General features: G+C 52.3%; 1 protein-coding gene across 2 annotated transcripts in view; it reads right to left on the bottom strand.

The window, feature by feature from the left end:
* Positions 1 to 272: 272 nt before the first annotated feature.
* The window catches only part of TEX261 (testis expressed 261), a 32,447-nt gene continuing 6,749 nt past the window's right edge, over positions 273 to 25,970 (bottom strand). Inside the window, exons 2-8 of one of the 2 annotated variants that reach the window (XM_067007434.1) lie at positions 16,070 to 16,177; positions 13,690 to 13,732; positions 7,274 to 7,353; positions 5,935 to 6,088; positions 4,023 to 4,090; positions 3,249 to 3,351; positions 273 to 2,971 (exon numbers count right to left, since the gene is read on the bottom strand). In XM_067007434.1, coding sequence (XP_066863535.1) covers positions 2,856 to 2,971; positions 3,249 to 3,351; positions 4,023 to 4,090; positions 5,935 to 6,088; positions 7,274 to 7,353; positions 13,690 to 13,732; positions 16,070 to 16,150 — 645 coding nt within the window. In that variant the 5' untranslated portion in view covers positions 16,151 to 16,177 and the 3' untranslated portion in view covers positions 273 to 2,855. Of the gene's footprint in view, positions 2,972 to 3,248; positions 3,352 to 4,022; positions 4,091 to 5,934; positions 6,089 to 7,273; positions 7,354 to 8,253; positions 8,414 to 13,689; positions 13,733 to 16,069; positions 16,178 to 25,970 lie in introns of those variants that run through there. The other variant, XM_059079836.2, reaches the window with a different exon arrangement.

Below are 25,970 nucleotides of genomic sequence, written 5' to 3'. Positions count from 1 at the left end.
AGGTTCTAAGCCTCACTCTGCATCTCTAAATCCAGAAGAGGGAGGAAGAGAGCTAATGTGTCACCCTGCCATTGGCTTCCCTGCCACTATGGGCTGCCATCCTTCATTACCAGCTGCCACTGGGGTTTCTGCAGTACAGGGAGGCACAGGCAGCCTTTCTGGAGAAGGGAGGGAGGACCTATGGCTTCAGCTTGAGACTGAAAGCACTTGTACTTTCTCCAGGAAGCTATCCTGGGTCCCCTGCTATCCCCTGTACATACCACTACAAATCATTCATTAAACAAACTTTTATTGAGTACTTTCTATGTGCCAGGTGCCAAGCTAGGCATGGTTGATACAAAAACTGAAGGACAATCCCTGCCCTCAAGGAGCTTACAGTCTAATGGGGAGATAAACCAGTAAGCAGGCAAGTTAAGCCCAGAATGATCTGTATGGTGTGCTGCAGGGAGAGGGGACATTCGAAGTTCCTTGGAGGAAGTGACATCTAAGTTGAGAACTGACAGAGAAGATACTCAGGCGAGCAGAAGAAAGGGAATTAAGGTAGCATCTCTGGATACAGGAGGCTGAAAATCAAAATGCAAGGTGGCAAGTGATGAGGCCAGAGAGGTGAGCAAGAACCGGGACACCACAAGCCTCCCAAGCCATGCTAAGGGGTCTGGACTTTATCCTGACAAGGGGGAGCCATGGAAGGTTGTAAGCCAGGGAGTGACTGGATCAAACATGCATTAGAAAGACAACTCTGGCTGTGGGATAGAGAAGTGGAAGGAGGCTGTCACAATACTCCAGGTGAAAGCTGCTGACAGTGGGAGTGGCTCAAATCAAGAGATGTTAAGAAGGTAAACTTGACAGTTGTTAGAGAATGGATGTCAGGGCCAAAAGAGAAAGCAGGTTTCTGGTCGGGCTCCTGAGTGATCTTGGAGCCAAGGCAGGTACCCAAAAAAGGCAGGTTGCAAAGGGCGGCATCAAGTGCTATCTGGGCCATGAGAGTTGTCTGTGTGCCTAAAGGCAGCAGAGAGGACCGAGAGGGATGCTGGGGCTGTCTGTCAGCTCTCAATTCCTTGAAACCAGCACGGATGGGCTCCTTCAGGGAACCCACGACCAAACCCTGAGAAACCCCACTGTGCAGGGGGTGAGTGGAGGGGCCTGCACAGGACCCGAAAAGGACCAGCCAGAGGGAGAACCAGCCACAGAAGTGCTCGGGATGCTGGGGGTGACGAGCCCTGCCTGATGCTGCACAGATCCAGAAAGAGGAGATATGAAGAGGGTCCGCTGGACATAGCACAAGACCACTGGCAACCCCCAGAACACTGGCAGTGGAGTGAATGGAGGGCAAAGCCACACCACTGGGGTGAGAAGCAAAGAAATGGACAGCAAGGGAGAGCAAGGCCAGCTGCTGGCCAGCAGTCAGGACACTGGCCTCCAGGGTCCTCCACCTTGTCCTCCCTTGTCTGCATAGGACAAAAGGGCCTGGCAATCTCAGTGCCACTGAGAGAAGGCCAAAATGTGCTGGCCTTTCCTTTCCCCAGGAAAGGGGAATGCTAAACCCAAGAAAATGAAGGGCTATGGTGGGACTTGAGGCAGGATGTAGAGGTAAGATTTTCAAGCACAGAGGTCTTCCCTGTGGCTGAAACGTGCCACATGTATGCAGTCCATCTCTGCACCTGTCTGCTTTGCTTTGAGGTATAGGACATGTCTGATAATGGCTCTCGTGGGGACTTCATTCACATATGTACTGCTGAGTACTTGTAAGGCACTGTAGTTGGAATACAAGGTCAACAAATGCTGGCCTGTGCCCAGGACCTGGCCTGCCTTTTTAGAAGACTGATTACCTCCCCAGGAGCCAAGACCACTCAGAAGAGAGGGCCAGCCCTTGTGTGCTCTTAGAGTCTCACCAGCCCTGTTTCTTACAAAACAGACTGTAGCCCAGGCTGCCAGGAAGCCAATTTTTAATGTTTCTCCTCAAGCCTGAGATAGAATTCAGCCAGAAACCACTCCTCTTCCCTAGGGGAAGACTTATAAATAGGATACTGTACATGTTCTCCTGAAAAATCTAACCCAGTCCCACACATCCCCTCTCTGCCTGCAGTCTGACAGTCACGGAGCCCTGAGGAAAGAAGAGATGGAAGGAGAGAGAAGGGGATTAAGAAAGGCTGCATCCATCCCCACCCCCCCACCTCCCACTCCAGGCTCGGCTCCTCATCTCTGTCCCCTTCCCACAAAGGGCCACAAGAACAGTCCCTTCGGAAAGGCAAGACCCAAACCCAGAAAAGGAGCCCCTGGCGCAGAAAAGCCAGTCCAGGCGGAAGGTCAGCAGGAAGAAAGGAAGATGAACTTTAAGGGTATTAAGGCAAACAGGGCCACCTAGAATCTTTATTCAAACGGGAATCAGCACTTGGACAGAAATCACAGTTCAACAGCAAAAACTTTCTCTTGCAAGTGCTAAGCCACGGCCCCTCCCCATGGCCATCTGCCCATAGCAGTTATCACTGTCTGCTCTCCAGCTTCACGGCCCCTGCCCTGCCTGCCCTGGCTGAGCCAGACCTCCGGACCCATCACAGGAGGGGGCGGGAGGGCCACAGGAGCTCAGCTTCTGCACACCCAGGTGGACCACGGCCTCCTGGCTAAGCAGGCACCGCATCCTCCCTGGCGCCCTCTGAGGTCTCAGCCTCTGGCAGCATCAGATCTGAGCCAAGCTGAGCCTCCTGAGGACGGCGGGGACAGGGACTTCTGGGGGAGTCAAGGGAAGGAGGGCCAGGGCTGGGGGATGGTGCCTTCCAGCTCCTGGCCCCCACCTACTGCAGAGGCCCAGGGGCCTGACTCTCCTGATCTTGCCCCAGCATCCCCTCCGTAGAAGTTCAGTACATCTTCTGCCGACTGGGTAGAATGGCCTCTTTGATGAAGGAGAAGACAACCAGGATCCCTAAGCGTTTGCCCCGCTTGCCTTTGGTGAAGTAATTGGAGACCACGTCATCTGTGGAGACACAGGCAGGGAGGGGTGTGTGTGTGTGGAGTGTGTGTGTGTGTGTGTGTGTGTGACACAGGCAGGGAGGGGTGTGTGTGTGTGGAGTGTGTGTGTGTGGGTGTGGGTGTGGAGTGTGTGTGTGTGTGTGTGTGTGTGTGTGTGTACACAGCTCTGCCCACCCAGAGTCCAAGTGTCTCCATCACAGGGCGGGCTCCAGCTCCCCCAGTAACTCAGGCCTTGCTGGCGTCCTCCCACCATGCCTCCCACCTTACAAACCCCTTCTCACCTCCGGGCTGCATGGTGGAGGGCAGGACGTTCTCCCCAGCCGACAGCGACACAAAGAATGCAAACGGGATTATCCACAGACAGAAAGTGAAATAGGCCAGGACCTGGCAACAGAGACACTGAGATGAGGGTGCCCCTGGAGATGCCAAGGCTGGGCCAGGTGTGCTCACCATGTATCTTAGAAAAGCGGTCAAGCATGCCCCACACTTGATCTCTGAAAGGGACCAGGGCCCGGGAAGCAGAGACAGGACACCCCCAGACATGGAGAAAATTCAGTGGGGAAAGGTGGAGACCAAAGATGGCTGCGTGGCCACAATCTCCAGATCGTGGTCACTAGGAAAAGCAACTCCTCTGAACGAAGGAGGCAGATGGAGGGCAAAACCATGAATGACCCATGTTCCCTAGAGAAGCGACCTTGTTCTTCCCCAGGGGTTCAAACTGGGGTAGCAAGGTTCAGGGTTGCAGCCCACCTGTGCCCTGTGAGGTCTGTGTCAGACCAGGCCACCCCACCGCCCCTTCCTGACCTTAGGATGTTAGGCTGGGATGCTGGGAGCCCCAAAGGACTCACTGGGAGACAGCAGTGTCCTCCCCACCTCAGCCAAAGGGGTCCCTGCTCCTCATCCTCACTGCTTTCTAAAATCATCTATACCATTTTTAAAAAAATGTGTCATCCCTGAATAAACTCAGTTTCAAATCATAGGCAAGTTCACAAAGAAATCACTCTTACTCGCTCTGTCCCGGTTAGTAGTTTGATGACGTACTGAATACTTCTTACCTCTGAGAAGGGATAATATTCCTCTGCAAAAAACTGAAACGCTAGGTAATGATTCACCACCACTAGCCCTGTTGAGGGAATGAACAGTCATTTATTCTGGGGCGGATAACATAAAGCAGACTTTCAACCTTCACAAGGCCCTGGAGGTTGGAAGCCGAGACTTAGTCCTGACCTCACACCCAGCTCAGAGTACGGCTCCGTGCCAAGTGCACTACTCTCCAGAACCCAGTTTCTCGTCTATTAGAATGGAAGAACTAGCGCCCCCCCCACCTGCCCGCTGCAGAGGGCACTCATGAATCCAATTAGAAGTAGGTAAAACACTCTTTGAATATTATAAAAATGAGACTCCAGCGCTACACACTCCAAAGCATGGTGCCAATTGACCTGGTCTTTAGTGGCCGTGAGTCCTGAAGAGAGCTCTGCAGGGCTGTGTACGAGGATGTCACGGGCGTGCAGAGCACACGCTCCCAAGGAGTCCACTCCAGACAGGGCAGCAGGGAGGAGGCTCTCACTCCTCAGGAATGAAAGGGCACAGTTTGCTAGACAGTTTGCAGTGCGATCTTAGGGTTCCTCAAAATCCTGGGGGAGGGGTCCGTCCTCAGGATAAGGTTCACTGGGGTGAACTGGTATGTTCTGGATCCCACCACCTCCTTAGCATGCAGCCAAATTCAGAGAGAGATCCTGGGGACTCATTGCTCCGAAACAGGCATTCCTGCCGGTTCCCACGGTGAGGTGAAGGGCAGGCACCAGAACAAGGCATCCCCTCACACCCAACACCCCTCACATACACCTCACAGGCAATTGCCACGAATCTTTCCTCTTTTCTCCTCTCTTGCCTCGCCCCTTCTAAGGCAGAGAACCACAGCTCTGCCGCTCCTAGCCACGCTCTAGGGCAAGGGCATACTGGAAGATAGGATGGTACCTGACACCCACAGATCTTCAGAAAAACTCTCCCAGGCATCTAGAGGGCAAGTCAGGGGAGTAACAAAGGGAAGCCAAGGGAGCTCCCCAAGGGGTGGGGAGCGCCCTCCCCCGTGGGAAGACGCAAGAGGAGCCTGGTCTCCAGGGAAGGACTCCTCACACCAATCCCCGCAGAACAAATGCTTTGGTGGAATCACACCAAGGCACTCAGTCCTGGCTTTAACACTGCCCTCCTTGTGAATAACAGTCTCTTTCCAGATTCTCTCACAGAAATAGAAAAGCAGCTCTAAGAAACCCCAATCAATCTGGTATCTTGACCAAAGGCTATGATGACTAGTAATGATTAAAGGGAGAAAAGGCAATCCCGGTAACCAGATACTGTCTAGAACCTTTTCCGAGAATAATTATAAAATCTATGTGCCAAACGAGTCTCCTAAACATCATTGAACAGATGGAGAAGCTAAGGCCAGAGAGGGGAAACGACTCCCCAGGGTCAGAAACTGGTGGCAGAGCAAAGGCAGGAAGGCCAGGGTCCTCCAAACACTGGGGTCTGTCAACCCCAAGGCAGCTGTCTGCAGGGAGCCCCAGAGCCCCAGGAGGCTCGTCTTAATCATGACTTTGGGCCAGAAGACTGGATGGGGAGCTGCCTGCAGGCCAGGGAAAGGCTTTGGGCTTTTCCTGGCCAAGTGGTTTCTTAGGGGCTATAAACTGCTCAGCCAACCCACCTCTTTTCCCTTCTCAAACCCTTTGTCAAACTCACCTCCCAAGGAAAGCCCTCCCTTTCTGAGTATCCCAGCCCCCCAAATTCTAGTCACTAGAGCCAACGCGGGCTATAGGCTCCTCATGTGTGAGAACCCCAACCTCCAATCAGCCTGGCCTCCTGGAGGACCTCAGTGCTTTGCCTCTTTTCTTTATATCCCCTTCAGTGCCCTACACTGAGCTGGGCACGTCCAACCAACTCAGCTGCCTCCCCAACTATGTCCCCTCTCACCGCACGACAGGATGAAGTTAGGCGAGGTCAGCATGATGAAGGGGAAGGTCTGGAGAAGGCCAAAGTAGACAAGGTTGGTGAAGAGGCCCACACCAATCATGTAGGTGGGGAAGCGCTCAAAAACGTAGAGGCCAATCAGCACAGCTGTGGAGAACTGAAAACAACCAGAGGCACACAGTGCGGGGACTTCTTCCAGGCAGCCTTTCTGGACTCACTAACCCCCAGCCTACTCAGGACAACACTCTGTTCATGTTTCAGTCTCTCCTTGTTTCACAGCCACAGTCTGACCTCCCCAGCTAGTCTCTCAGCTCCCAAAGGGCAGCACTTTTTAATCTCAAAGTTTGTTTGACAGCAACCCACAGTAACAAAAAATAGTTTACACTGTGACCCCAACACATGTACAATATACATGACCAAAGTTCATATTTCAATTCTAGTCTTTCCCATTCCTTTTTTTTTTAATGCTGATAATGATCTACTGAATTGATTGCATAACCCAATAATGAATCCTTCCTGCAGTTTGAAACACATTGTTCTGAAGGACTTACAGCTGTCAGTGCTCAACAAAAGGCAGGCAGTTGGTTGAATGAAGGTCTAATTCCTGTACCAACACCCATGAGCTGGGCCTCTGAACCCAGAGCTGAGAGCTACGGTCTCGTCTCCACCACTAACTCCCTACCCCAGGCCGTTCCCAAAGTGGAAGTGGCTGCTGACAGCAGGTGACTGGAGAGGCACTGGGCTCGTCCTGTCCAAATGTGCCCCCAGGCCCTCCCCAGCCTTTCCTGCAGCTGCAGAAATCTATCCACCAGCAGTCACTCCTGTGGCTGGGACATCAATGGCAAGGATTGTGTCTTCAGGAAGAGAAGCCTTCCACGAGCCCTGAGCAGGGCAGGGCCCGGGGCAGGGAAGGTGTCTCCCTCTTAGAACAAGTCACTTGATCCAGTTAGAAAGAGGGCAATGAACAAGAACTCAAAACTATCCTTAAGGTTCCTCTCAGTTCTAAATGCTGTAAGCAGAGCAAGGGGCTAAGACCACTGAAGGCGGTCAAACACAGGGAAAGCCACAGTCCTGTCAACAGAGAATGGGCACTCAGCTCTCGCCGTAAGGAACCAAGAACGAGGCCCGCAATGAAGCGATGCCACTTGGGGAAGGAAGCCAAGGAAGACCCAGGCCCAGGAGAGCAGACCCAGGGGACAAGGTACAGGGCAGGGAGGTAGGGGGTGGTACCCTCGGGAAACAGCAAGGACAGAGGTCTCATCACCCAGGCCAAACTTTCCCCACTTCCTCCTTTTGAGGGCGGGCAAGAGTGAGGGGGATCCTGGGGAAAACTGCCACTTACCCAGATCATGTATTTTATGATCCTGCTGGTGGCCACTGTGTATTCTTCTATCAATTCTGCCAGGTAATAGAGTCCGGCCGCTGGCGGGGGGAAGCAAGCAGGGAGAACATTAGCCAGGGTCACTCCCACCATGCCGATCACCCCTCTCTCTGCAGCTGGGTTCCACTCAACCTTTCATGACTCCATTAGGTAAGGAACAAACCAAACAATCCGTGTGTTACCCTCCCAAGTTGGAAGTAAAACTTTGTCAGGGCAACTAAGGAGAGATTTCATAAAAGTGAATGTAAACCTGTATTTGATGCCTCAGCACAAACCCAACCTCTGGCCCATAAAAGGGAATTTCTTTCACTCATTCAATAAATATCCGTTGGCATTCAGTATGCGCCAGGTGCTGGGCTGAGAGCAGAGTACAGTACGAGACAGACGAAGTCCCTTCCCTGACCAGCTTGGCGGGGGTGGGGGGTGTTGAGTGGGAAGGGGAGTCAGACAACCCTAGTAGGACAAGTCAAACCCCATAAGGAGGGCTTCCCGGAGGAGGTGAAGTCTCAGCTGAGATCAAAAGTAGGAACTAGCCAAAAAGGGAAAGCCCGTCAAAGTCAGAGTGAGTGGGAAGCACCAAGGGTCCGAGGCGAAAGGGCGGGGGTAGGTGTCCGGGAAAAGTTCGGTGAGGCCGGCCCCGCGACGGAGGGCGCGGCAGCGGTTGGCCGTGCGTGGGCAAGGGGCACTTGAGTCAGCCTCCCCCGGGCACCGCTGGGGCGGACTCTGTGACTCCTGGAAGGACCCGAGGTCAGGCTAGGCTACCGGGGTCAGAAGGAGGGGCAGGACCAGGCGGGGCAGGAAGGGGGATGCGAAGGCCGGAAGGACCGGGCGGGGGTCTCCCGGCTCTCTCCGGCGCCCTCGTGATGCGACCCCACCCCCACCCCCGGCGAGCACAGATGCCGGAGCTGGAGCCCACGCGGGCCGCGGTCGCGCACTCTCACCGACGGCCAGCGTGATGAAGGCCACCTGGATGAAGAGCGACAGCCAGCTCAGCACATACATGAACCACATGGCGCCCCCGCCCCGGCCGCCCGCCCGCCGGGACGGGCCTGCGCGCTCGGGTTCCGGCAACACGAAGCCGCCGCCACCGCCGCCGCGTCCCCGCCCCGCGGACGGTCGTGCGCCGCCGCCGAGAGCAGCCTGGCCCGAGCACCGCTCCCAGCCAGGTCCGGACTAACGCCCCCAGCCGGCGCGGAGGGCCAACCGCTGCTGCCCAGACCGGCGCGCGCCCGCGGACCGCCGGGCTCCCGAGGATGCAAGGAAGGGACGGTCGGCGATGCAACCCTGGGGAAGGCGGGACGGTCCTGAGGCGCGGGGACGCGGCGCTAGTACCGGAGCTTGGAACGTAGCCTCCGGCCCCTCCCTGTCCACTCCTGCGCCAGCCTGGAGGGTGGTCCAGGGTAGGGGCGGGCCGCCCGACTCCTCCCCAGCAACCTCGGGCCAGAAGCCTCCAGGCAGATTGCCCAGGGCTTTCTTTTGCTCCCGCAGGTAACAGGAACAAAATTGCTGCGTGCCTAACATGTGCCAGGCACTATGCTAAAAGCTAGGCTGTAGGTTCATGATGGAAATTAGTCCGATGATGTAGATCATTTTATGGATGGGAAGCCAGGGCCTAGGAAGGTTACTTTGCCTCAGGTTATTGTACATCTAGGAACAGGTAGGAATTGGGGCACCTTTGATTAGTCATCCTCAAGCCTAACTCTCCCTCTCTGTTGACTTCACCCATTAGGCGCTGAACGCATTTACTACACCTCTGGAAGAGCTAACTGAGGGGCCCCAAGGAGCAGGGCAGCCCTTGTCAAGAAGTCCCCCATCTGGTGGCTGAGACAGACAAGCCAAAATAATGTATAATGGGCCCCTGGTATGTTTCTTATCTCAGAATACTTTTCATGTATAAAAAGAAATACATATTCCTCAAAAAAATTAAACATAGGATTACCATGCTATCAAGAAATTCCACTCCTGGGTATATACCCAAAAGTCCTGAAAGCAGGGATTCAAAGAAATATTTGCACACGCATGTTCATAGCAGCATTATTCACAATAGTCAAAAGGCAGAAACATCTCAAAACAACAGATGAATGGATAAACAAAATGGTACGTGCATGCCATGGAATATTATTCAGCCTTGAAAGACATGAAATTCTGACGCATGCTACAACATGGGTGAACCTTGAGGACATCATGCTAAGTGAAAGAAGCCAGGCGCAAAAGGACAAATATTGTACGAGTCCACTCATCGGAGGTATCTAGACTAGTCAAATGCATAGAGACAGAAAGTAGAATGGTGGTTGGTTGGGGGAGGGTGGGAGAGAAGGCAATAGGGAGTTATTGTTTGATGGGTACACAGTTTCAGTTTGGGAAGATGGAAAAGTTCTGGAGATGGCTGGTAGTGATGATTGCACGACATTGTGAATGTACCTAATGCCACTGTTCTGTACATTTTAAATGGTTCAAATGGTAAATTTTATGTTATGTATAGTTTACCACGATTAAAAAATACATAAGATTACAAAGCAAAGAAATTACACTGAAATACAGATGTCAAAATTTTTTTTAGAAAACTGTGATATAATATATGTTTCTTTATTAAAGCATAACATAACCCAATCTAACAGAAAGTCTAATAACTACCTCCCAGTGACATAATAAGAAACATATATTTGGTCTCTGCCCCCAGTTCCTGACACAGAACTCCTAAATTCCTCAGAATTTCCTGGGTGATAGGAGCATCTTCTGTTCTAATGAGGTGACTCTTGGTGGGCTCCTGGTTAGCTTCAGTAAGTGGGCTGGTCACCAGATTGGAAGTTTGGAACTGTTTCTTTTTTGGCCGCACCATGTGACTCGTGGGATTTTAGTTCCCAGACCAAGGATCGAACCAGGGCCATCAGCAGTGAGAACGAGGAGTCCTAATCACTGGACCCCCAGGGAATGCCCTAGAAGCTTGGAACTTCCAATCCTACCCTCCATCCTCCAGGTAGGGGAGAGGCACTGGAGATTGAGTTAATAATCATGAGGAAGCCTCCATGAAAATCTCGAAACCATAGGGTTCGGAATGGTGAATACATCCACGTGCTGGGTGGGTGGTGCACCCCAACTCCACGAGGACAGAAGTTCCTGAACTCAACCCTTCCAGACCTCACCTCTTCTCTGGCTGTTCATCTATGTCCTTTATAATATCCTTTATGATAAACTGGTAAACTAAGTCAATATTTCTGAGTTTGGTGAGCCATTGTAGCAAATCATCGAACCTGAGGGGAGGTATGTGGGAACCCCCAATTTTGTAGCCAAGTCAGACAGAAGTATGGTACCACAGGGACCCATGACTGTGACTGGAATCTGAATTGAAGGCAGTGTTGTGGGACTAGGGTCTTAAAGCTGTGGAGTCTGATGATAACTCCAGGTAGATAGTCTCAGAATTGAATTAAATTATAGGACACCCAGTTGGTGCCCAGAGAGTCGGAAAATTGATTGATGTGGAGAAAAACCCCACACATTTGGTGTCAGAAGTGTGGTGAGTAAAGAAACAGTTTTCCTTTACTACCACAATGACAAAGGAGGGACGAGTATAAATATTTTCAAAATATCTTCAATCATATAAGAAGAAAAAGTCACAGATACTGCCAACTACTGTGAGTTTGTTGCCTGCATTCATAATGGAAGGAAATGTTAAATTTCAGTTAGACCTTAGTGTAAATAAAGAGGGAAACTTTTTCCCTTCCAACTTTCTAGAGTCCTTCAGTTTGTCTCCCTGAATTTTATATCTGCTGACTTCTTAGGGGTCCCCACACCCCTGGTTAAGAATTTCTGAGGGCTGCATATAAGGAGAAGTGGGACCTTAAATGACTGTGTGCTTGGACTTCCCTAGTGGTCCAGTGGTTAAGACTCCAGACTTCCACTGCAAGGGGTGCAGTGGGTGCGGGTTCAATCCCTGGTCAGAGAAGGGGAAGTTCCTTGTGCCGCCATATGATGCGGCCAAAAAAAAAAAAAAGACTGTGTGCTTATTTACAAGGCTCTTCATTACAGCACCGGGAGAGATTGAAAACAACCTAAATGTTCATTATTAGGAAACTGGGCAAGTACATTTTGGTACATGATAAAGCAGAGCCATATAAACAATTGAGGATGTTCTTTATGTACCCACAGAGGAGGATCCTCTTTTGAAAAAAGCAAAAGAATCTGCATAGATATTTTATATGGAATATCTCTGGAAGAGTCCATTAAAAAATGGTAACTTTGCTTGCCTCCTAGGAAGAGAAAGAGTGGGGTTCAAGAGTAAGAGAGGGCATTTCCTCCATATTCCTTTTTATATCCTTAAAGCACTGAACTACGTAAATATATGTAAATGTATTACCTATTCATGAATTAAGTTTAAAATGTAAATGTTTGTAGTACGCTGAACCTGCTAGGATGTCTCAAATTGTCTGTCGTGTTAATCAGTCCCTTTGTGAGAAAAGCGTGTGGCGCCTTACAGGTAAGTCAGCTAACCTTGGATCACGTGACCTGGCCACCCCTGATTGGCCCAATAGGGGAGCTTCATGGTTAGGTCTTTTCTGTTGGGGAGTTTGGACTTGAGACACAGAAGCATCAGTGAGTAGAAGCACAATAAAATCGCAATTCGTCTTTACCTAAGTGTTATCCTGCCAAGGAGGAAGGAAAATATAAAAGTATTCTCCCACTCCTCCCCAGAATTGTAGATAAGGGAAACCTGAGGCTGGAAAATGTTAAGGGCATTCAGATCGCTGACCCAGGACTGTTATTCCAGAGCTGGGCATTTTTACTTCCCCACAGTCTCAGAGCCAAAACTGGCCCCGGGGACCAAGGCCGAGGATTCATGTTTCCTCTGGACAGCAGGAAGAAACCATGATTTCCCAAGAAGAGGTGGGGGCAGGGCTCATGAAGGCTCTTTGGGACCTGTGCTTAGGCAGGAGGTCACCAGGATGAAAAAAAACAACCTCTCTTGAAGGAGGGATGGGGTGAAGCAGAAGGGCTCCCCTGCTCAATTCAAGGAACTCAAGAGTGAAAAGATTTGTAGATTCAAAGGTTTGTTGATTTACATATTGACAGAACTCAGTAACTACATACACTTATACCAGTGTTACACATACTCCTTTAACTTTTACTGATTCACAAGCTCATATGTTACCATTTGATTTCCACATGTGTGGAGATCAGTTCCCATACATCTCATGATGATGTTCTAGGGAAACTAGCTCTTTCAACATCATGTGGATCTCTTCCTCATAAAACAATCATTTCCTTTTGTTTCTATTTATAGTTTCTATAAGTGCACATATAGTGTTCTTACTCTGTGCCAGACACTCTTCTGAGTGATTTGTATGTTTTAACCCATTTAACACTCACATCTAGCATAGGACATAATGCTATCACTGTCTCCATTTCACAGATGAGAAACCGAGGCTCAAAGAGGTTCCATACCTTATCTAAGGTCACACAGCTAGTACTTGGAGGAGCTGGGGTTTGAATCTGGACAGTCTGGCTCCAGACCCACGTGGTTTTCTCTGGTCTCTTTAACTAACCTGCTGTCAGGGTGATTCTGCCTGCCTGGTCGTGAGCTGCGCCCTGCTTTATCTCCCTGCAGGCTGCCTGGTCCCCTGGCTCTTCCTTGTATCCCTCTACCTTTATCCTTATAGGAGCTAATGAATACACATCAGGGTTCTGGCTTTGGCCACCTCTGTTCACCTCTGGTCCCCTTCAGCATCTTCACTAGCTAACCCCACATACTCACACGCTTACACCTTCACTGCACCCAAGGCTGGGGACTGGCTTTAGTTGGTTCTGTGGTCCCAGTGGTTATCTGGCTGCGGCCTGAGCATCCCTAAGTGCTCAGAAGGGTGGGGAAGCGTGGAATGAAGAGGCTCAGCAGCGCGGGACCCTGCAGCTCAAGTTCCCCTGACCTGGCTATGTTCGCTGCCGCCCTCTAGTGGCGGCCAGAGGACCAAAGCCAGGGCCGGTTCAAGAGAGAGCGAGCGCACGCGTGCACACTTACACTACACACAGCTGGAGACTGAGTCTACCTCAGCATCCGGGCCTCTGCTGCCCCTGCCTGGATTGGCTACAGACAATGTTGTGTGAGAGACACCATGGAGTCAGAGACAGGCAGGGACGGGCCTGAAGATCCAGGCCCCTCTTCCCTCCTCTTCCCCCGCCCCCCCACCGCTGTGTAGCTCTTGCCCCTTTCCTGGCCAGCTCCCCAGCGCCAACGGAAGCACAGTGTTGGGGTAGGTACCCGCCGCCCCCCTCCCACTCTATCCCTAACAGGTACACTGTCCCCTCTCTAAGGTGCCCACACCGTAGAGGAACACCTTTCCTGTGACGGTCCATGTACTCAGCAGGTTTCTCGTTTGGAAGCTCACCTCTCAGGCCTTGGTTCTGCAGCCGGTCAGCCAGAGGAAAATTCTAGGAAGAAAGGAACCAGAAAACAGTGAAAAACAATGGCCACTCCTATGTCCCCATAATGCACAGGCCTCCTGACCCTGTTTCTCTGCTATGCCTCTGCCCCCACCCAGGCAGCTGCCCTGGTGTCCCTGGCACCCCTCCCCCATCCCTGTCACATGCCTGGGGCCCCAATTCAGGTGGCTGAGTTAAAGAGCTTTCTAGTGACAGGTCCTCAAAAGGCTCTATTAATTGCCTCAGCATTATCTTCAGCTAAGCTAAGCCTGCGAGCTGAGAGGACCGGGTTGGGGGTGGGGAAGGGTGTGGGTGTGAGGCTGGAGAATGACGGGAAAGAACAAGGCAGGGGAAGGCAAGCACTCTGGGATTCGGCACATATCAGCTGAGACCCTTGCAGATCTCTCCCTCTCCCTCTCTCTCTCTCATACAAACATACACACACACACACACACACACACACACACACACACACACACACACACGCCTCTGAGCAGGGTTGTGGGACCTCCTCTGATGGAGGTCCAGCCAGAGCTGGGAGCTCCTCTCCAAGGAGAGGAGGTGGCCCCAGGAGCCCGGACAGCAGCCAGCCATTCACATTCACTCCATCTTTACCGACACAGATCGCTGGAGTGTCTCCCTGTCTTGATTCAAGCAGCTCTGAGTGGTCCCCCGTGACAGGAAATCCTGATTAGAAGAAAAGGGACAGTTCTCTCTGACGAGCTAACTCCCCTCCTGGGGGGAAAGAAGAGGAGGCTCAGATGAATATATCAAAGGACTAAGAAGGGTCAGGGAGGGCTTCCCTGGTGGCGCAGTGGTTGAGAGTCCACCTGCCGATGCAGGGGACACGGGTTCGTGTCCCGGTCCGGGAAGATCCCACGTGCCGCGGAGCAGCTGGGCCCGTGAGCCATGGCCGCTGAGCCTGCGCGTCTGGAGCCTGTGCTCTGCAACGGGAGAGGCCACAACAGTGAGAGGCCCGCGTAACGCAAAAAAAAAAAAAAAGAATGGTCAGGGCCAGGAGGAAGTTCTACCTCCCACTTCACAAAGCAGGCTCAACATGTGCCTTTATTTGAACACCTTAAAAATTCACTACCCCATGATCTGTGAGGAAATATTTCTTTGTACTGAAGAGAGTGGTCCAGTTTTCCCCTTTGGGACTACCCAGAAAAAGTCTATACACCTGATAACGATATTGTTATTAATGGCTAAGATCTGTTGAACACGTCTTTGTGCCAGGCATCGAGCTAAGTCCTATATAAAAACTCTCTTGTTTAATCCTCACAAAAAGTCTTTAAAGTAGGTATTATTTTTATACCCATTTTATGGAGGAGGAACCCAGGGCACAGAGAGGTTAGGTAACTTGATCAAGTTCACACAGCTAGGAAGCCCCAGGTTGGGTGGCCCACCATGCTGCTCTGCCCAGGATACAGGACTTGCTGGGCCACAACCAGGAAAGTCATGGGCTAACTGGACTGAGTTGGTCACCCCCAGTCCCTCGTCTTCCTGGCACTGGTACCCGCCTGCTTAACCACAGAACATCTTGTACCAGTAACCAGTGCCAGAGGAGGACTCCAACTATGTGTATCATCACAAAGATCATCACAGCGTCAGCCACTGGAACAGAAGTCCAAACACTTCTGGCCACTGCATCTTGGTGCTGGAGTCGCCAAGGAAAACACAGCGCAGTCAAGCCCTGAACGGCCCAATGCTTTCTTTACTCATGTGAAGACAGAGCGAGAACGGCTTCGGCCGTGGGCCTTGGTTCCTCATGGCCAGCAGGTGGCCCTGATGGCAGGTGCAGCCATCGCAGGGCAGCTGGCCTCTGTGCACCCCTCTTGTGCTGAAGCAGAAGCATCCCAACCCCTCCTTCCTGGAGTTTGGAATACTGAAAGCTGGGGGCGTGCCGGAGGGGCACTGATGTACAGGTATAAGCGGGACAAAGGAGCACACGCTGAGCTTCACACGGGGAAAGATATTCCCACACGAGGTGATATGCCAGGCACAGGCTGTGTGGGCTCATTATCTCTTGGGGAGGAAATGTTCCAGGCACACCGGAGAATGCCTTTCCCAACAGATACACTGCCTCCGAATATCCACTCTTCAGATATTTCTCACACACACACACACACACACACACACACACACACACACACACACACACTCCCCCCAGACACACACACACACACACACACACACACACACACACACACACACACACACTCCCCCCAGCCCTCCCTCTCCTTCCAGTCATTCTCATATGGAACACTTTCGCCTCCTATGCCAGCCTCCTCCACTTCTGCAGGCTTTTCGTATCACCTCCTGTGATGGGCAGAGTCAGGTGCTTACCATACAAGGGAACGAGGATGTGTAGGCTGAAGGGCTGCTGCCGGATCGCCCTCTTTTCCTTTTTCCTTCCCCACAGAACATCTGTTTTGCTTAGGGCAGCGACGTCTCCTGCTTTTCAAACAAAACAAAACAAAGCTCTCTGCTATCAACTTCAGGCCAACCATTGGGGGATTGGGTGGTAGCAGTAGGCAGGGGAAATACGATGCATATCAAACCCAAACTGCACCTTAGTGTGGTGCCCCATTAAGGGTCCCTCCTTGCGTAGGCGTTCTCTCTCTCTGTTCACACAGAGTTAAGAGAGTTGGAGGTTCCTTCTCTTTCTGTGGTGTTCTTGCCTGAGACACAGCCTCATCCGTTACACCCTGTCCCACCTTTCCACCTGGCAAACTCCTACTCGTTCTTCAAGACCCAGCTCAAATGTTTCCTGAGACGGCGATGAGCGTGTGCTCATTTCTTTGTCCCCAGTGCCCAGCACAGGGCCTGGCACGCAAGAACCACCCTGCCTACAGGGCTGGCCCCTGCAGTAATATTTAGCCAGATCACACTACAGATCACACTAGGGGTGGATCCTTAAGGACAGCCAGATTCTCTCTCCCAGAAGTGGAAAGGCAGCCTGAGAGAAAGCTGGGCCAGCCTGTGCGTAGCACGTGGCACTTAGCCACTAAGATGTCAACCTCAGAGCCCACTATGTGGGTGACAACAGAGGAAGCTAGACTGTGGTGAGAAGGCCCCGGGCTGATGTGTGAGAAGATATGGTCCGTGGGGTGTGGCTTAGTCTTTCTGGATCCCAGTTCCAAGCCCTTCCCATCCCAGCTTCCTCTTATCCAAGTTTCTGATTCTTGCAACTCAAGAGTCCTAACTGCCCCAGGGTAAGAGGTGACCAGGGCTCGAAAGTCGCTGATGTGAAGTTTGGGCCCCCACCTTCTCCGATGTCAGCTGCATCAACTCCCCCGCCTCGTCGTTTAACCCTGAGTCAGGGGGTTCTTAGTCCGGCTGCGCAGCATAATGACTTCAGACCAAGTGGAATCAGTCTCTGGGCTGGGGCCCCGGCTGCGGCAGTTTTCCAAATGCCCCCTTTACACCGGACTCCCCACTGTCTGCACAGGGCTTCCACAGGGCAGCCAGGATGGGAACCACTGCCCTGGGGGAGAGAAGTACACAGGGCACTAGAGTCTGGAGTATCCACCCCCCTCAGGTAAAGCAGCAGGGACGTTGGCTGTGGAGGGGCCTGCCTGTGTGGCCAGCCGTGCCCAGCCTGCCCTTCTTCTCCCTCCCCTTCCTTCCAGCCCCTACTCTGCAAAAGGCAATCCCTGAAGCTTTCCCAGCCCTATCCTCCAGCCCTACACGACACTGAGTCATGGCCCTGGAGCCCTAAAGGACTTTGCTCCTCCTGGCTCCCTGCCCTGCACAGACCCTCCTGCCCCCACTTACAGTGCTCTTCCTGCCCTTTCTCTCTGCCCATCCAGTCCCTACCAGTTTCTCAAGACCCACTTAATATTCCTCCTCCAGGAAGTCTTCCTGAGTGCTCCAGCCCATTCTAGCCCCCATCTTCTCTGGCCTCCTGTTTGCATCCAGAGTCCACGGTCCTCACCGGGCTCATTTACTGCCTCCTGGTAACTTTTCCAGGAGCTGACACTTTGCCTCCGCAGCCAGCCTGTGAGACCCGCGCCTGCCCTCCCCCAGTCTGGCCAAACCCCGGGCAAGGCACGCGGACAGGCTCAGAAGCCAGGGCCCTGGTTGCCGCCCCCAGCCCCTCCCTCTCATCTCCTCACTCCTGAGTTTCAGTGAGGGTCCACCCTTAGGAGGGCCCAGAGAGAGTCAGGTTGGAGGGGAGCACACAAAGATGGAATTTTGCCACTGCGTGGATACACTGGGGAGCGGGACGAGATTCCCTCTGAATTGCCTCCCAAATCTGAAATCTCTGAGCCCCGCCCACCAGCTGTCGTCCAACCAACTCCGTGCCCGTTCAGGGTCGGCGGTGGCAGTGATGAGAGTCTGAAACCACAGCCAGAGGTCAGTAAGAGGCCACGATCAGTGCGGGACTGGTTTGGGGGCCGCCGGTCTGGCCAGCCACGCAGCGGCGGGTGACAGTCACAGTGACAGCAAAGGCAGAGCTAGGTGCGGGTCTGTACCCACCAGCCTAGCACTCCCGCAACCCCCAAGAGCTGCTTGTCTCCCATTGCCCAGGCAATAAGAGGCCTAGGGAGACGAGAATGCAGGAGGCGGCTTCTCCCCGAGAGCTTCGGGGTCATGCTAGGGAGCAGGGTGTTACAGCTTCAGAGGCTGACAGGCGACGCACCGCAAGACCCCTCACACACTCACACCCAGAAAGGTACGTACCCAGAGAGGCCCCCACACAGCCGGCATGTGCAGGGGCCACGGAGGTGCTCTTGGGCACAGAGGCACGGGGACTCGCCCACAGACACACAAACAACCAGGAAGGACCCAGACTGACCCAGACACCCGATACGCACCTGTACACACACACACACACACAAACACACACACAGACCCACAGACGCAGCTTCCCAGCAAGACACATGGACACAGGCCCCACACCTGCCGTCATCCCGAGACACCCCAATCCATCTGCCCCCCTAGAAGGAAGCCTTTGGCTGGTTTGATGTGGTGACAACAGTTTTCCCACCCAACAACCTCCCTTTCCTTTCATCCACCCAACCTCTGCCGGAGGCCTTCTGCAGCGGAGCCCTCTAAGCTTCCCCTCCTGGGCCTGCGAGGCTCTCTGGCCAGGGCTGTGGGGTTTGGGAAATGGAGGACAAGGTCTGAAAGCAGCTTCTGGCACCTTTGCTGGGATCTAGAGCCTGCCCTTCCCACGGAGAGGAGGGGTGAGGGGCAGTGAGGCCTCCAGCTTTCCCAAGGCCCAACCCTGATTGTTGCACCCTGCCAGGCCTCCCAAGGGAAAGTCTGGGCTGAGAGAGCCTGGTCCAGGGTCTCTAGTGTCCCCAGCAGCCTCTTAGCAGTCCCATCATGTCATCTGCCAGTGGGTTCCACACAAGCAGCCTTGCCTCTGGTCACTAGGATGCAGCTTCAAGGCCAGTTTCGAGCCTGGCTATGACAGCCCTGTTCTCTTTCCCTGGGCAGTGGCTTCGCTTGTTGCTGGTCACCATGCAGACAGAGCAGCAGAGCTGAGGGGCCTACCTGGGGATGGCGCCCGCTGTGCTGGACAGTGGGATAGGACTTAGGGAGGGGGTCAGAGCTGCCCCTCAGAGCCGAGTCGGGCAGGTAAGTTCTCGCTGAGGGTGGTCCCCAGGCCTGGTCCGTCAGATGTCATCCCAGCTGTGCGGTCTCCCTTTTTCCTCCCATCTACACCACGCCCAGTGGCCAAGTGGTGGAATTCCAGCTCCCTCACTCTGGCCCCGCTCTCGGCCCTCTGTCTAAGGCCCTCCTCCAGATATTCACAAGATGCCTCCTCCTCTCCTAGGTCAAGGTCGCCCCCACAGAAGGGCCCTCCCTGATCGCAGTGTAAAATAGGAACCCCCAACCCATTTCCTGTTTTGCCTTTCCTCGTAGCACTTTCCACTACACTCAATATAGTAGATGTTTACTCGGTTCTTTTCTGTCTCTCCCACTAAAATGTAAGCCCTGCGAGGGCAGGGACTTTGGCCGGCTCAGTCCTAGAATTCCCAGCTTTTGCCAGGTAGGCACACAAAGCACGCACTAAACATGCTGAAGGAACACGGGCAGGTGTACACACGCACAATGACACACGAGTCCTTGATGACGAATGTGTCACACGCACCACGCACGTGTACACACACAGGCAGAGGCACACGTGCTCATGCATCTCACTTGGCCCAGCTCCTCCAAGCTCAGGAGAAGTGTTATCACCCATGTTCCCCCATGCAGGCAGCCTCCAGCCAGACTCCACTCAGCCCTCCTGGTGCTAACTCGGCCTGACATGCCAGTTGCACGTGGGGCTTCTCGTGGAAGCCGAGGCAAGCCCACTACCACTGTGGTGGCTGCTAATTGGCTCTGTGTTGGGCCCTGGGTCACCGCTCGGTCAGCCATGGCTGATACCTTCTTCCCACTTGTCTCAGGAAAGGCGCTGCTGTCCCCTCTGCTTAGGCCTCAGACAGTCACTGAACCGCACATGCCCGGCCATGTGGGACCGGCTGGGCCAGCGAGCCCCTCTGATGGTGGCCCCTGCCCCTCTCACTCTTGGGAGAGAGCAGAGATGGCTCAGCACACAGGACTGCCCTGGGGAGGGGGGCATTTGCTCAAGGGGTGAGGTGTGATGACAAGGGTATGAGGAAGGCCCCGAGCCCAAATATCTATGTAGGATGACCTGTTAACAGTGACCTGTTACAGGACTTCTAGGGAAGTCCCTCTTCCAGAGTTTTTCAAGCTGGAATTAAGAGAAAATCTGGGAACTTCCGTGGTGGCACAGTGGTTAAGAATCTGCCTGCCAATGCAGGAAACACGGGTTCGAGCCCTGGTCCAGGAAGATCCCACATGCCGCAGAGAAACTAAGCCCAGGCGCCACAACTACTGAGCCTGCGCTCTAGACCCGCAAGCCACAACTACCGAAGCCCGTACATCTACAGCCCGTGCTATGCAACAAGAGAAGCCACTGCAGTGAGAGGCCCTACAGCAAGGAAGGGTAGCTCCCGCTCGCCGTAACTAGAAAAAGCCCATGCGCAGCAACAAAGACCCAATGCAGCCAAAAATAAATCAAATAATTTTTTTAAAAAAAGAAAGAGAAAAATTGTGTGTGTGTGTGAGTGCGTGCGTGTGTGAGTGCGTGCGTGTGCGCGCGCGCACGCGCGCGCGCTCGTGTTGGCGGGGGCAAATGTATTAGAGGCTTAAAACCTCTTGTGAGAAAAGACTCCCTTGGTGACACCTTGTTTATGGAGCCATTAAACAGGACAAAAGGGGTTTCTCTCCTTTGGGGCTTTTCTGAGCCCTAATGTACTGATGGGTAGCGGACTCTCCAAGAAGGGTGGAGCAGGAAGATTGAAGAGGACACAGCCCAGGGACCACAGGAACCCTTTGTTCCGGAAGCACCAATTAACATCTCTCCAGGAAACACCATTTGGGAAACAATGCAGAATTGATCTGTGGAACAATACCTCATTCTGTTATCGCAGTGACAGGTAAATCCTGATCCTAAATTATTGGAAGACAATTTTATAGAACTGAAAACCAAACACTTCTCCTTCTAAAGACACTTGAGCCATATAACCTGTCATGGGTCGTTGGGGCGACTGACAGTTGCCCTAGGACTCCTTTCCAGAAGTTTTGTTTTGTTTTGTTTTGTTTGTTTGTTTTGCGGTGCGCGGGCCTCTCACTGTTGTGACCTCTCCGGTTGCGGAGCACAGGCTCCGGACGCGCAGGCTCAGCGGCCATGGCTCATGGGCCCAGCCGCTCCGCGGCACGTGGGATCCTCCCAGACCGGGGCACGAACTCGTGTCCCCTGCATTGGCAGGTGCACTCTCAACCACTGCGCCACCAGGAAGCCCCAGAAGTGATTTTTTGATAGAGCAACCAATTCATTCCATTTTTAAAGCTTGAAGTCCCATGTCACAGGAACTCTGTCAGTCCTGAGCAAACCAGACCATTGGTCTCCCTATTTCTTAGCAGGTATTGAAATAGGGGTAATTGGCTCCAAGGAGCCCTTTGAGACCTGCAGGGCACCATGAAAGGGACTGTTTTAACTGATTAAGCTGTTGCAGGAAAGAGTGTCAGGGGAGAGAAGACGGTGGTGTCCCAGGTCTCAGGCGAGTCCCTGGGACAGCCACCACGTGTGAGTTCTTGGCTTCTTGCAGGAAAGAATTCAAGAGTGAGCCATAAAGTACAAGAAGTTTTATTCAGGGAGATACACACTCCACAGACAGAGTGTGAGCCATCTCAGAAGGCGAGAGAGGCCCCCCAAATCTGAAGTGGTTAGTTTTTATGGGCTGGGTAATTTCATAGGCTAATGAGTGGGAGGATTATTCCAACTATTTGGGGGAAGGGGTGGAGATTTCCAGGAATTGGGTCACCGCCCACTTTTTGGCCTTTTATGGTCGGCCTCGGAACTGTCATAGCGCCTATGGATATGTCATTTAGCGTACTGATGTATTACAATGAGCGTATACTAAGGTTCAATCTTGCGGAAGTTGACTTGTCCACCATCTTGGACTTAGTTGGTTCTAACCCGTGTATGTCGTGTCCTCAGCAGCTACGTCATTCTTTTAAAGGTTGTGCCCTGCCCTCTTCCTATCTCAAAGCTACCAGTCGTCCCTTCCTCTTCTATCTGTCCAGTCTCCCACCCTACCAGTCACACTGGGCAGGTGAAGAAGAAGAGGAAAGCTGCCTGACTCTACCCCTTGCCCCCGTGCGTGACACTCTGAGTCATGGCTCTGGAGCCCTAAAGGACCTTGCTCCTCCTGGCCCTTTGCCCTGCACAGACCCTCCCCCCCACCCCCACTCACAGTGCTCTTCCTGCCCCTTCTCTCTGCCCAGACTTTCAAGACCTACTTAACATTCCTCCTCCAGGACGCCTTCCTGGGTGCTCCAGCCCATTCTAACCCCTGTCTTCTCTGGCCTCCTGTGTGCACCCGGAGTCCACGATACTCACTGGACTCCCTGACCACCTCCCTGTGACTTCCTGGTGAAACCGAGCATGACCCTGTGGGGCTCCTGGTCACAAAAGTCTTTCTGTGTCCCCCGTTTCTTGTTAGTAGGAAATAGGATTCGTTGGGCCTCCATGACCTTCCCTGAGTTCCAAAGGACAATTTTAAATGGTTGCTAATCAGGGAAGGGAGGGGATGCAGAGACAAGGGAGGGGCAGTCAACAAACAATAGTGCAGCCTTGGGGCAGGGTCCTGGTTCCCCCTCAAGGGATATATATAACAGTATCTTTAAAACCACCTGCCTCTGGATGATCTCTGGATGGAATAAATGCAGGCCCTGCAGGTACCCTGATCCTTATCAGCAACCCATCCCCTTGACTATAAAACTCCTCACAAAACCAGGAATTCCCTGGTGGTCCAGTGGTTAGGACTTTGTCCTTCCACTGCAGGGGCTGCGGGTTCAATCCCTGGTGGGGGAACTAAGACCCCCCCCCCATGCCGCGAAGCACGGCCAAAAAGCAAAACAAAACTGCTTACAACACCTCCCCATCCCCCTGTCAGGACACACAGTTTTGTTTTGTTAATATTTATTTATATATTTGGCTGCACTGGGTCTTCGTTGAGGCATGCAGGATCTTCAGCTGAGGCATGCGAGCCCTTAGTTACAGCATGGGGGATCTAGTTCCCTGACCAGGGATCAAATCCGGGCCCCTTGCATTGGGAGCACGGAGTCTTAACCACTGGACCACCAGGGAAGTCTCAGGACACACAGTTTTGTGGGCAGTAGCCCACTGTGGCCCCCTTTGCCTGACAAAGCAATAAAGCTGTTCTTTTCTACTTCACCCAAACTCTGTCTCCGAGATTCAATTCCGTGCTGGTGTACAGAGGCCGATTTTCAGTATCACTGGCTTATTGAACTCTCCAGGGGTTGACTCCTTGCCTCCCCAGCCTATCTGGGAGACCCATGTCTGTCCCCCACCAGGCCTGGCCAAACCCTGAATGAGGCACCTGGAAAGGCACAGAAGCCAGTGCCCTAGTTGCCCCTCCCCGCCCCTCCCTCTCACCTACCCACTCCTGAGTTTCAGTGAGGGTCCATCCTTAGGAGGGTCCAGAGAAAGTCAGGTTGGAGGGGAGCACACAAAGATGGAATTGTGCCACTGGGATGGATAAGTTGGGAAGTGGTTTGCAAGCCCTCAGGATTCTGGGAGGAAGGCACTCAGCCTGGAAGGAGAGTCTTTGGGGCATGTGGTAGGGAGTGGCCGAGCCAGTCGGGACCGCGGTGCCCTGAGCAAGTCTCCCAGTCTCTGATTTCCTCACACACTTTGTCTCCAGCAGGCTCCAGGTCCCTTCTCTCAGCTGGGATCTCCCTGGGGCCCTGACCAGTCTAAGACTCCAGCTGCCTGCATATACCCAAAGCAGAGACTTAGTGCTTGTTAAGGAAGTCCTAGCCAGGATCAGCTCCAGGAGCTGAGGATAAAGCTTCAGAGGTGTCTCTCCTGATTTCCCACCTCCTCCAGGGAACCCTCCTGGCAGAGGTCTGTCTGATCCTGGCACTGCCTCTGTGCTCATCTTGCCCCTGGTAACAGATGGTGCTGGAACAGGTGGTGACTTGCACTGAGAAGAGTCTCTGCCCAGCCCCCACCAGCAGCTGTCTGCTCCAGCCTCTTCCCACCACAGGTCTGAGCATAAAGGGAGGCCCTGCTCTAGACAGGCACTAGTCAGGCCCCAGGCCCGGTTTGCCTCCTCTTTTCATCCTGAGGCTCTCATCAGCCCCCTCTCCCTGCAGACAGTCCCTCCAGACCCAAGGAGGGATTCTCACATGCAAGGGCTCAAGGGTTGGTACCAAAACAGAGTTTCTCCTCACTTCCCAGGTTCTTCTGTGAGGCTCAAGAGTTTGCATTTAAGGATCCATGACTTTATAACCTTTATGTACATTGCATAGATTTTTGTATTAGTGAAATATTTAACTAAAAGGAAATACAGCAGCACTATTTACAATAGCCAAGACATGGAAGCAACCTAAGTGTCCATCAACAGATGAATGGATAAAGAAGATGTGGTGTATATATACAATGGAATATTACTCAACCATAAAAAAGAAATAATGCCATTTGCAGCAACATGAATGGACATAGATACTATCATACAAAGTGAAGTAAGTCAGACAGAGAAAGACAAATATATGATATCACTTATATGTGTAATCTTAAAAAATGATACAAATGATGATATAAATGCACTTATTTACACAACAGAAATCGACTCACAGGCATTGAAAACAAATTTATGGTTACCAAAAAGGAAAGGAGGGGGGATAAATTAGGAGTTTGGGATCAACAGATACACACCACTATATATAAAAAAGATAAACAGCAAGGACCTATTGTATAGCACAAGGTACTATATTTAATACCTTGTAATAACCTATAATGGAAAAGAATCTGAAAAAATATATATATGTGTGTATATGTGTATATATATATATATATATATATATATATATATATATATATATATAACTGAATCACTTTGCTGTAGAATCACCTGAAACAACCATGACATTGTAAATCAACTATACTTCAATTAAAACATATATAACAGGGCTTCCCTGGTGGTGCAGTGGTTAAGAATCCACCTGCCAATGCAGGGGACACGGGTTCGAGCCCTGCTCAGGGAAGATCCCACATGCCGTGGAGCAACTGAGCCCGTGCGCCACAACTACTGAGTCTGCGCTCTACAGCCCACGAGCCACAACCACTGAGCCCACATGCCACAACTACTGAAGCCCACGTGCCTAGAGCCCATACTCCGCAACGAGAAGCCACCACAATGAGAAGCCTGCACACCTAAACCAAGAGTAGCCCCTGTTCGCCACAAATAGGGAAGGCCCGTGTGCAGCAATGAAGACCCAATGCAGCCAAAAGCAATGAATAAAATAATAAATAAATTGCAAAATGTATACATAACAACAACAACAAAAAAGAAATATATAATCTCCACACCATGGAATACTACTCAGCAATGAAAAGGAACTATGAGACATGCCACAGCTTGGATGAACCTCCAGGGAATTATGCTGCGTGAGAAAAGGTTTCACACTGTCTGGTTCCATTTACATCCCCTTCTTGAAATGACAACATTTTGAAAATGGAGAACAAATTATTGGTTGCCAAGAGTCAGGGGCGGGGGTGGGGGGCGGGAGGGCAGGTATCAAAGGGTGACTTGAGGCATCCTTTGCAGATGGAACTGTTCTGTCTCATGACCGAGGTGGTAGATACACGAACCTATACACGCGATAAAACTGCAGAACTAAACACACACACAAA

This window comes from Kogia breviceps, chromosome 11, assembly GCF_026419965.1.
Source record: "Kogia breviceps isolate mKogBre1 chromosome 11, mKogBre1 haplotype 1, whole genome shotgun sequence".
In the NCBI taxonomy this organism is placed as follows: Eukaryota; Metazoa; Chordata; class Mammalia; order Artiodactyla; family Physeteridae; genus Kogia; species Kogia breviceps.
Note: the sequence above shows the minus strand (reverse complement) of the source record. Positions and strands in the feature narration are given on the sequence as shown.